The sequence below is a fragment of the Entelurus aequoreus genome, linkage group LG04, assembly GCF_033978785.1.
Source record: "Entelurus aequoreus isolate RoL-2023_Sb linkage group LG04, RoL_Eaeq_v1.1, whole genome shotgun sequence".
In the NCBI taxonomy this organism is placed as follows: Eukaryota; Metazoa; Chordata; class Actinopteri; order Syngnathiformes; family Syngnathidae; genus Entelurus; species Entelurus aequoreus.
The window spans coordinates 60413263-60425869 of NC_084734.1; the positions used below are offsets into that span (position 1 = coordinate 60413263).

Genomic DNA, 12607 nt, shown 5'->3' on the forward strand with positions numbered 1-12607 from the left:
CCACGGTTTAATAGTATTGTTGATTTTCTATCTATCCTTCCAGTCAGGGGTTTATTTTTTTTGTTTCTATATGCAGTTAAAGCACGATGCTATCACGTTAGCTCGTAGCTAAAGCATTTCGCCGATGTATTGTCGTGGAGATAAAAGGCACTGAATGTCCATTTCACGTTCTCGACTTCAAGAGGATATAGTATCCGAGGTGGTTTAAAATACAAATCCGTGATCCAAAATAGAAAAAGGAGAGTGTGGAATCCAATGAGCCAGCTTGTACCTAAGTTACGGTCAGAGCGAAAAAAGATACGTCCATCACTGCCTCTCAAGTCCTTCACTGTAACGTTCCTCATCTACGAATCTTTCATCCTCGCTCAAATTAATGGGGTAATCATCACTTTCTCGGTCCGAATCTCTCTCGCTCCATTGTAAACAATGGGGAATTGTGAGGAATCCTAGCTCCTGTGACGTTACGCTACTTCCGGTACAGGCAAGGCTTTTTTTTATCAGCGAGCAAAAGTTGCGAACTTTATCGTCGATTTTCTCTACTAAATCCTTTCAGCAAAAATATGGCAATATCGCGAAATGATCAAGTATGACACATAGAATGGATCTGCTATTCCCGTTTAAATTTAAAAAAATCATTTCAGTAGGCCTATAAGCAGAATTGAAAGTGGTATCAGGACCGGAAAAATATTATTAATTCCAATCCTTTTTCATTATATTTGTGATTAATCACAGATAAATCCACATTTTTGGATCTTTCCTAAGCATACATGAGACTGATAATTTTTTCAGTGGGGGTGGCGAATGTGGATGGTTGTGGTCTTGTCGGGAGACCCACTTGCGGGGCTCTGGAGCGAGCCTTGTCTTTAAGTGCGCACTTTTCTTTGTCCATTTCTGCTCTGTGTTACTTCTTGCTTGTTTTACCGCAGTTACGGTCTGTGCCGATGGTCACAGAAAAAAGGAAAAGGAAAAGGAAATAAGCGCTAACTTGTTATTATCACGTTACTCATGACAGTCCTAATAAAATAGAAATGTAAACAATTATTCTCAGGTTTTTGCAAAATCTACATTATGAGCTAATCAATACCAAAGTCAATGTACTTAGCTTAATGTGAGAGTAGTTAAGTACAGTGAAAAACAAGAAATGTAGTCTATACTTGTTTCCCAAGTAGCTTTTTTGGATCTTTCAGCTCATTGACTCAATTTAACAACCGCTTCTTCACGCTTTGTTTGCTCCCCGCTCCCATCAGCCTCACAAGAAAAGACAGTCTTAGAAACCAGCCACTGAAGAAAGCAAAGCAATTAAATCCATATATTTCCCTCAGGAGATAGTGGAAACCAAATCAGGTCTTACATTCACCAGTCAGATGCAGAATTGACTAACATGAACACTTCTGTGCCTTCTGGACCAATAAAGTGTCTACCCCAACTCTGTGGTTGTTTTGCTGTAGCCATTGCCTCCTGTTGGAAGATTACGGTTGCCTACTTTTGTCAGATTCTCGAAAGGCCTTTTCCACTAAAACACCATGCAGCATTATTCGGAGTGAGTACCATGTCCAAAGTGAAGGCTAGGTTCCATGACATCTCAGAAACAGATCGCAAAATGGGATGACCGATTCTTTACACTTTCAACACTACAGGCTGGGTTCAACAGATTTACAGCCAAAGTTCACAGGTGGATATGACACCGAGCTCCATGGCCAGGTAATCTGGAACAGGCCACATGCAGACAATCTCAGGGCTCATTGGGCTGCCAGGAGGCCTGTCATGATTGCCCATCACCATAAGGCATGTTTGCACCTGCAGTCAAACGTGAGCATGTGGTGGAATCGCAGGGCCCGAGTGCCATCCCACAGCAGTGTGTGACCAGGCTGGTGGAGAACAGGATAAGGCTGTTGTAGATGTATTGGTACCTCAGTTTCCGTAATCTGTTTCAAAAGGTCCGTCATACTGTTGACCAAATCTTATGAAAACCAAATATTTTTTTCACCCATAGGAAATAATGTAAATCAAATTAATCCATTCCAGACAGCTAAAAATATTAACACAAAACACATTTTTAAAGAACATAATCATACCTGCAGAAATCAACGTGAAATACATTTAATTTGATTTATTGATTGAGACTTTTATTAGTATGTTGCACAGTGAAGTACATATTCCGTACAATTGACCACTAAATGGTAACACCCGAATACGTTTTTCAACTTGTTTAAGTCGGGGTCCACTTAAATTGATTCATGATACAGATATATACTATCAGATATATACTATCATCATAATACAGTCATCACACAAAGGGGTCCTAATATGCAAAACCAACTTTTCTTACCTGTTGGTACTTGTTTTCGTGTATTAAGGATCCCCTTAAGACCTGAAAATGTGAAATCAAACCATGGAGGCATGGCAGAGATATCTATAAAAACAATCTTGCCTTCTTCAAAACTTGGTCCAAAACAGCTGTTTGGAATTTGAGACGATAGGGATGTATTTTGCTTTAGTTACGTCAGCCGATATCTCCATATATGGTAAAGGTCTACCTGGAGAGCTTTGCACGAGTTTGCCATTTTTATTCAGTTGTAGTCTAAAGTTGTAATCAATAAGTTTCTTATTGTCTCTCTATCCTCTTGTTGTGGCGCAGACTAGCTTGTAATTGCACATGCATGCTAAAATTGTCCGCTGTTGCTATTTTAATACAAAGAAGTACTTTCCAGGCTATAAGCCGCTTTTTTTCCTAAGCTTTAAACAAAACAAAGGTGCTGCTAATCTATGGATTTTTCTACGCGAACGGCTAAATTATGAAATGGATTAAGCAAAGACATCAAACAATCCACTAAAATAATCCACTTTAAGAAACTGTTCAAACTCAAAGTGTTTACAAAGTACAAGGATGAATGATCCCGATAAACATCTTGAACCTTATTAAAAAACGAGAACATCTTATTAATCTCATAAAGGATGAATAAATACATCAATGACTTGTCTGTTTTGTTTGATCAGCCGTTTTACTGCCATGTTACAGGCACTGTTCAGATATAAATGAAGTATGTAAAAAAACATTTACCAAAACTTTCTATATAAAGAACTAATTTCACAACGTACCTGTATAAATCTGTGGCTTATAGTCCGGTGCTGCTTACTATATGAAAACATATTTTTTTCTCATACAATTTAGTGGGTGCAGCGTATATACCAGTGCGGCTCTTAGTCTGGAAAATACAGTAGTTCGAATATGTATCTGTCAGTAGACTCCATATGAAAGCGCTAAATGGTTGACGAGGTGAAGACACAGTTGAAGGGGTCTTGGCCTGCAGGATGACTTTGGCACGTAAATAAGACCGCCCACAAAACAGTGCATTATGAAGAGACTGTCTGAAAGTGGCTTGAAGATGGTCTGTAAAACTAAATCTATGCAAAATGTTTACTAAAGAACCACCATTACATGTTATGTAGACCATAAGGAAGTGTTTTAAATGTAACAAAAAATCATAATATTACCCCTTTAAATGATGAATGCAATGTTAGTTATGTACAATGTTCGGCCGTACAATTACAGAGATAGTATATTAAAATTGGGGCAAATTTTTGTCAATTTGATTTGGGTCAAAATTTAAATTATATGAAAAGGTACTGGTAAAATAACAAATTGTCTTGTTTATTCCGGGCAATACCACAAACGACCACCAAACAAAAGTCAAAAGCAGCAGCAAAAGCATACAGTTGTGTCACGGTGCCACTACACTGCAGGTGGCTGCATTCAATCACCATTCAGTCAGCACTCAACACACCTGTCGTTCCGGGCCAGGACGTAGTTTCCTGTTCCGTACAGTAAGCCGAAACGTCAAGATCTATGGGCACTCTCTCTCTCCATGTTTCCCAACCTCTGTGCTCATTGTGTGTTGTCCTGTGTCGTGTTCCCGCAGTCCCTCTTCGCTTCCCGGATTCAAGATGTGTGTCTTGTCTCCCTGGATTCCCTCTGGTCCCCTTGCTGCCTGCCTGGATCTCGACCTCTCGCCTGGACACGGACTCTGACGCCCCGCTCCGGCCCTCGACCTCACGTCTGCTCACGGACCTCCGAGCTTCACGGACCCCCTTGGACTTCCGCACCTCGCTCAACACTTCCGGTAACACTCATCAGATAATCGCTTCACATGGTCGCACACCAAACACATTTTGGATTAGTTTCACACTCCATACTTTTGTAATTATAATAAATAGAGCTAAAACTACAACCCTGCATTCTGTGCCGTCTTCTTTTCCCTGTGCTGTAACAAGTTGGTGAAGTTTCTACAGAGGTGCAATTGTGGCGCTCATCCCACAAATCTATCTCTTTCACACAAATAGGGGAATCCTTTTAAGAGGGAAATAAATGGGTTTTCCAACAGAGTGGGAGTATTTTTAAGAGGCATTGTTACAACAGAGAAATAAATGTTAATTCTGTTTTTATTTCAACTCTTATTCTTAATGTCTGGCGAGTGCGCAGTAACTCATTTTGCTGAGTATTACAAATGTATGCATGTGTGTCTGAGAGTAGATTTAGGCCTACTGTAACTTTGTGAGGAAAAGATCAATATTGTTATCACTCACACATGCACACACAAACACACATCCTTGAGTATAAAAGGCACAAATCGTTAAAGTCTATAGCGCTAAAAGAACGCTTTCACAGCAGTTTAAAGGCTTACTGCTTACACATATTTATACCCAAGCACAACTCCGCGCTAAATATTGAGGATCTCTAACTATTTAATGGCACCTAAAATAAGTATCGGTACACGTTAAATCAAGCATGTAGTTGTAGTGCTTAGTTGTTATTATGGGGGTTGTGCAGTCATGTGTTTGACAGTAGAGTTTAAGTTGTGAAACTCATGCAGTCTCTGTTTCTGTTTTTTTGTTTTGTTTCTCCACTCGGGCTGATGTAACAGTTGGTTGGGGGGCGCGTAATAAATGAAAATAACATAACATAACATAACATGCAATGCATATTTTTAGTAGAACACATAGCCATAAAGTCGTGTACCATCTGTAGTGATGGCTGTTTACTGTAAAACTTGGTTTCATGCATACAGTACAGTGTATCCGGAAAGTATTCACACCTTTTCCACATTTTGTTATTTCTTAGCATTAGTCAAAAATGGAATAGATTCATTTTTGTCCTCAAAATTCTACAGACAATAGCCAAACAACTATGCGAAACGTATTTTTATTACATTTTGCAGATGTAGTAAAATTATAAAATCCCATGTACATACAGTAAGTATTCACAGCCTTCGCTCAATACTTTGTTGATGCACCTTTGGCAGCATGTACAAAAATGTGCAAAAAGTGAAGCGCTGTGAATATTTTCGGATACACTGTAAGTGAGGTTAAAAATATCTACAAAACTACCACACAACAAAGGTTTGCAAAAGTCCTGTTTACAGTAACATTTATATTAAGCCATCTATATTCACTTGTGTTTTATTTAGCTCAAATTAACAGCAAAAAGGTACATTTTGCACAATAAAATCACAAAAGTAAAATACCTCATGTCTGAAAGCCATAAAAACTATATTCTACAAAAAGCCACAATACCTTTTGTTATGAAGGCGATAACAACATCAATGCATGTGTGGGTGAAAACAATTAAAGCACATTCTGGCCTTTAATGGCTATACCTGCAGTTGTTGTCCTCCACTATGATAAAGTGTTTTAAGTCCTCTGTCTCCCCACATCTGACTGACTTTCTCCTTCCCAGCGCCATATGCTCCAAGCTCCATCTTGGGCTCATTTAGAAAGCAACACACACACACACACACTCACACACACACACACACACACACAAACACACACACACACACACACAGCTTCATCAAAGCAAAGGAACAGCTGGTACGTTCGATAGGGATGACTACTCTCCTGTCACATTGTACACACACGTACACACACCATCAAGCCTGGTGTTTCTAGCCGTTTTGAAAAGGCAAATAAGTAAAAGATAAAGATGGAGAGCGGGTTGCAATAAGAGTGTCAGAGGGAGCAGGCTGGAAGGAGTTTGGTATTGTACAAATGATTTGACATAACAATTGTATTCAATTATAGTCCATCTGTGTTCACAAAGTGAACAAGTACCAGTAGTAGTACAACTCCATTTCAACATAATCCTGGTCTGCATGAGACATCGAGCTCCTCGTGGTACTGCTAAACTTAAATAAGAGTGTATTTGAACTTTTTTATGGCGATGCGTCATGGTGTGAAGTCATCATTTAAATAATATAAAAAGAAAATCAAAAACAGAATTAGCTATTTCTTTTTGTAATGCGTCCAGGGCTGCCGACTGTCGGAAAAATAAATGAAAGGCACATTCAACCTGATTTGTATACGTGTGAAACTGTTTTTAAACTATTTCACTCAAAACTGGGTTATGCAAGTTTGGGAGACATATAAACACGAGGGAATGAAATTCTTCTATTTTTTTTGTGCAAAATAGCAAAATTAACAGAATAAAATAAATATGTATTGTCAATAAAACAAATTGTTCCATCTTAATTTGACAGAATACAAATACATATATTCCCTTAACATAACTGTGTTGCTGGATTTAAGACAGTACAAATGCAATGTTGATGATATACAACAGAGATTGTCAAACTGTGGTACATGTACCACTAGTGGTACACGGGCTTCATCTAGTGCTACACCAAATAATCACTTGACTAAAGTACAATGTTTTATTTTCCTACATTCAAACACAGTGTTACTGTTCAAACTGTGTTTAATGTTACAGTGGCCAAAATATTAAATATACTTGTTAAATACAACCTCTGCTTTGTTTTAATGAATACTTAGGTTGAATGCTTTTTAATATTGGTCATTAAGGTGGTACTTAGAGAGCCATTTTTTGCTGAGGTGGTACACAATTTTGAGAACCATTGATATATAGGAAGGTGCTGTTTGTGTTGATTATTGTTTTGAGGACAAGATATGAATCTTATAATTACCACAAGAGAGCAGAGTTGTAAAATTAGACTTAAAGTGTTTACACTCTGTGAACATTTGATTTTAATTATCTTCAGAGCCGAATAGGAATACAAATCCTTACGTTTTAAAAGTGTTTTTTTTTATTTAATTTTTTTGCTAACATTTTTCAATAAACGTCAGTTCTAATTAAACATATCAAACATGTTTTTATTTTTTATTATTTTGACCCTTTTGAATGCTTTTTGATCAGATAATGCTGCATGTTTAAATTAGTACAACGGTTAAAATAGATCAAATAAAACATTACATGTTTGGTATTTTTGTTTAGAACTGAAGTTGATTGACAGATTTGAGCAAAAAAAGTAAATAAAAAAATATATATATATATACAGTATAATTCCAAAATGTTTTCACCCTTTGAAAAATGAAGTACTTTTACATCCTAATTGGCTTTGGGGCATTGTTCAATAACTGCCAGTTACCTGTGGAAAAACGTAGACATTTATATTTAAAATAAATATTAACAAGAAGATCATCTTAGGAAAAAATATCTGGCCAAAATACAGCAAAAATCACTGTAACGGACAACAAAGTCACCAGTTCCCCCTGAAGGTTAAATAAGCACACACTTTATAGTCCTGATAGCCATTTTAGACAAAAACGAGCTCTAATCTAACCCCATTGTGTTTTAAAAGAAAAAATGACACTGACACTAAAAAAGTCCCATTTGCAGTCCGAAGACCAGAAATTGGGCGGAAAATAGCTAGCTTGGCTAGCTAACTGCCACCAAGCTGCCATCCAACGCAAAGAGAATAAAAGATGCCATAAAAGTAAAACAGCAATGAGTTTGATAGCTCTAAATCAGACTCACTGGCATCTATTGGATTAGTCTGTGGAAAACTGTCGTCAGTGGCATCCATTGACATTTTACAGACTTTGTTTTGATTCTCACGATAATGAGGAACAAAGTGTTATCCTTTTCGTCTCATACACCAACCCTTTTTCCTAAACACGCTATGATGTCTTTTTAAAGGAATGTCTGGCAACCCTTGTTGTGTCTCAGTATGTCTCAGTGCTAAACTTTTTGACGAGCCTGTTATTATCTGAATCAATTAACGGACTTGTGTGAAATTATCTTTGTATATTTTACTGCCAACCTGGTGTGTGACTCATCTAAGCTCTCTGATTTTACGAGCCCGTTTTGTCACTTTATGCCACATTTCATTTACCTAATGATGACATATGTTCATTAGAGTACAATGAGCCACGGAGTAATTGTTTTTTGTCATGAATAAAACAAAAATGTGTACTTTGTGGGAATTAATTATTTTTAGGATTAGTCAAATATGTCATCAAACTGTTTCTTATCATTTTTGGTTAATCGTCAAGTTTTAAATGCTCTTCCACCCTTAATGTCCAGCACAGGGATTGTACAACCTCTGATGTACGCCGCTAATTTATTGTGCTAGGGAAGTCAAATGAACCTCTGAAATAGTAAATTAGTACTACAGTAGTACCTCAGCTCTCAAGCTTAATTGGTTGTGCGACAAAACTCTTAACTCCAATCACTTGTATCTCAAATCAACCTCTACCATTGAAACGCGCTTGCCCCCACCAACCACCACACTTTTAACATGTAACATGTTTTTCAAAAACAAACTTTGATACATTGTATAAAAACAATACAATATAATGAAGTGCAGACAACTACAGTACTTTTATAAAGTAATGTAATAATAATGTACATTAACCTTGGAGTGTGGACTTCTACAATATATCCTTCCAGGTGCTTCTCCGTCAAACAGACCATCAGCGGGTTCTCCATATTTTCATGGATAAATGCTCCGTCAATTAGATATTTTTTCAATATTCTTGGCTATAGCAGTAGACTCATTCTGCTTCAGTATGGTGCAGACAAGCAGGGATATGCTCCAATTGCTTTGGCAAGTTGGAGACACACTTGTCATGTTTTTCACGATTTCTTTTTTGAATTCAATGAATATCATCCACTCCTTCTTCCCAGCGCTGTCCTCCATACCCACGGTCTTCTTTCCCATGGTTAGAAAAAAAGTTATGTCGATCTCTAGCTATAAGCTGCAGGAATGCTAGCGAGTAAGACCAGATGTTTTGATTGGATCGTACATGGTTCACTGTGATATTTGCTACGCCAACTAATGGCGGGAAAATTGAATTAGTTGCAAGTTGCAAGCAAAGATGACAGTTTTTGCTTGCAACTTAAAGCATAACAATTAGCCGAGTGACAGCTCTTTTCTCAAAACAAGGTAGTGGTTCACACATCTGCAGCTGAAGTGGGCTCAAGTCCTGGTCATATCTGGTAAATGTGCTAAATTACAACCACTAAGTGATTGACTGGGAATCAGTGCAGGGTGTAGCAAGCCTAGTGAACCCATTATCATTCAACTTCAAACAGCATAAGCAGCACAGACTATTTTGGATCAATGTAACGTTCAATCAACTTTGCATATTCTTGTTAAAGCTCTCAGCTGACGATGTGCAGTTCATTTATAATTCCTGGCTAAAAAGTTAAAAAGCATCTTCTTACCTCAGCGGTGTGGTTCAGACTTAGTTTTGGCAGTTTATTCTTCATGTTCCCAGAGTTTCCACCATACGTTTGACCCCCGTTGAACCCTTCTGGTGCTACTAGAAGTGGCTTTAATTGTGGTGAGTCAATGGGCGCTTGGTCCTGGCCATCCATTGGGCGAACATATGCTGTTGGCTTCTGCTGCACTGCAATTGGCTTCCCTGATAGGCTACCAGGTGGAAAGGTAGCTGTGGGGGTGGTAAGACCAGGTACGGGTGTTGTTGACAAAAGTGATGTGGAAGCCAGCGGAGAGGAGGACATGGAGACGTGAGAGCTTGCTTCATTTTCTTGTGGGGAGCCAGACGTTTTGCAGTGGCCAGCATCCATGGCAGAAGATCGATAATTGCCAGCATCTGAGAGTATGAAAGCAAAATATATTCAAGAAGTGACCAAAACAACCCGAGTTATTGAAGTATATTGAGCTATTTTCTGCTCCCTAAATCTAATCAGGGTCGAATGTATCCTTCCAGATGAGTGGGCCCATTCACAAAAAGCAGATTATTCGGCCTAGTGATTCACATATACAAAATATTGTATTACCGTAAAATGATTGTTAGGGTTTGGGTTAGAAACCTCCTAATGTACCTCAAGGAGTAGAATAGCATTAGCAGCCTATGCAGTCATCTAGGACAATTGTAAAATGTATCATCATAATTGTGTGGGCATGTTGAGTTTGTTAGTCAGTAGATAATACACCCTTGTAGTTTTATAATATGCAATTATTGTTAATATTTTTTATTAGGGATGTCCGATAATATCCGACTGCCGATATTATCGGCCGATAAATGCTTTAAAATGTAATATCGGAAATTATCGGTATCGGTTTCAAAATTATCGGTATTGGTTTCAAAAAGTAAATGTATGACTTTTTAAAACGCCGCTGTGTACACGGACGTAGGGAGAAGTACAGAGCGCCAATAAACCTTAAAGGCACTGCCTTTGCGTGCCGGCCCTGTCACATAATATCTACGGCTTTCACACACACAAGTGAATGCAAGCATACTTGGTCAACTGCCATACAGGTCACACTGAGGGTAGCCGTATAAACAACTTTAACACTGTTACAAATATGTGCCACACTGTGAACCCACACCAAACAAGAATGACAAACACATTTCGGGAGAACATCCGCACCATAACACAACCTAAACACAACAGTACAAATACCCAGAACCCCTTGCAGCACTAACTCTTCCGGGACGCTACAATATACACCCCCCCGCTTCCCCTTATACCCCCCGCCCCCACCCCTGCCGACCTCAACCTCCTCATGCTCTCTCAGGGAGAGCATGTCCCAAATTCCAAGCTGCTGTTTTGAGGCATGTTAAAAAAATGAATGCACTTTGTGACTTCAATAATAAATATGGCAGTGCCATGTTGGCATTTTTTTCCGTAACTTGAGTTGATGTATTTTGGAAAACCTTGTTACATTGTTCAATGCATCCAGCTAAGGCTGAAACGACGCGTCGACGTCATCGGTTACGTAAATACGTCGACGCCGTTTTTGCGCGTCGCATATTTACGTCACACTACCGTCATGGCGGACCGCAAAGCAGACGGTGCGAGCGAGGGGAAAAAAATCACGCCAAAAGTGGTCAAAAGTGTGGGAGTATTTCAATACACGCCTAATAATGTTGTTGTATGCACACTGTGTCGAGCGGAAATGGCCTATCATAGCAGCACAACAGCTATGAACGAACATTTGAAAAGAAAACCATCAACCATCACTAGTCAAATCGTCCGCGTGAGCATACGTTGTCATCATTACACAAAAACATGAATGTGTCATTTGTATCTGCTAGGGGTGTAACGGTACGTGTTTTTGTATTGAACCGTTTCGGTACGGGGCTTTCGGTTCGGTACGGGGGTGTACCGAACGAGTTTCTAAGCTAAAGCTAAAGTCTTAACAAGCTGCTTTGCTCCTTCTGCTTCTGTCTCAGCACGCAGCATTGTCCCACCCACACAACCATCTGATTGGGTACACAGAAAGCGTTATCAGCCAATCAGCAGTGCGTATTCAAAACGTACCAGCCAATCAGCAGTGCGTATTCAGAGCGCATGTAGTCAGCGCTTCAGCGTCGAGCAGATAGGTGTTTAGCAGGTAAGCATCAGGCAGCGGACTCTCCCCAAATGATAATAAACACCTCCCAGTCAACTACTAGTAACATCACTATGAGCCCGTTGACCTTCTAGAAACTTAAACTGCAGCTCAGCTCACTCGCAGTCCTGGCTTGCGGTGAAGGCTAATTAGCTCTCAGTTCCAGCCACATCGACCCCTTCTGAGCGCCTTTTTCCAGCTGCTGGGAATATTGTAACAAGAAAAGAACCAGAGCATGTAGACATGCTAACCTTTCTTCATTACAACTGTTAGTCACTCACTGGAATGAGTAGAATTGGTTATTGTGTACTGTGTTGGACTGGATGTTTATTTTGCACATTTTAAAAGCAATACTTAATGTTTACAGTGCTCCAGAATATTTAGATAGGCACTTTTTTGTATTGGATGTTTATCTTTATTTTTTCACATTTTAGCAAATAAGCAATACTTTCACTTTTGTTGAAATGTTTACACTGTTGTTACAGAATATTTCGTTTTGCACTTTTTTGTATTGGATGTTTATCTTTATTTTTGCACATTTTGAAGCAAAATAAGCAATACTTTTACTTTTGAAATGCTTATACAATTGCAGAATATTAAGTTTTGCACTGGGATGTTTACTTTTATATTTGCACATTATAAAGCAAATAAGCTACTTTTAATTTTGTTGAATGTTAAAAGTTTTAAATGATTACATTGTTACAGAATATTTTGTCATGTTGTTGTCAATGTTGACTGAGTGGCCATACTTCTTTTTTTTTGTAAATAAAAGCCATGCCTTTTGAAAAAACGGGCCTACATCTATTTTTTTATCTTCATTTTAATAAAAAAAATAATCGGTAAAAGGAAAAATAATCTATAGATTAATCCAAAAAATAATCTATAGATTAACCGATAATCGAAAAAAATAATCTGTAGATTAATCGATAGAAAAATAATCGTTAGCTGCA

At 38.4% G+C, this 12607-nt stretch overlaps 2 protein-coding genes across 2 annotated transcripts in view; both read right to left on the bottom strand.

The window, feature by feature from the left end:
• The window catches only part of LOC133648886 (m7GpppX diphosphatase-like), a 375169-nt gene that overhangs the window by 259440 nt on the left and 103122 nt on the right, over positions 1-12607 (bottom strand). The gene's annotated exons all lie outside the window — the stretch shown is intronic.
• LOC133648887 (AF4/FMR2 family member 2-like) overlaps positions 1-12607 on the bottom strand; it is a 380782-nt gene that overhangs the window by 200414 nt on the left and 167761 nt on the right. Inside the window, 1 exon segment of the mRNA XM_062045401.1 lies at positions 9521-9912. Coding sequence (XP_061901385.1) covers positions 9521-9912 — 392 coding nt within the window.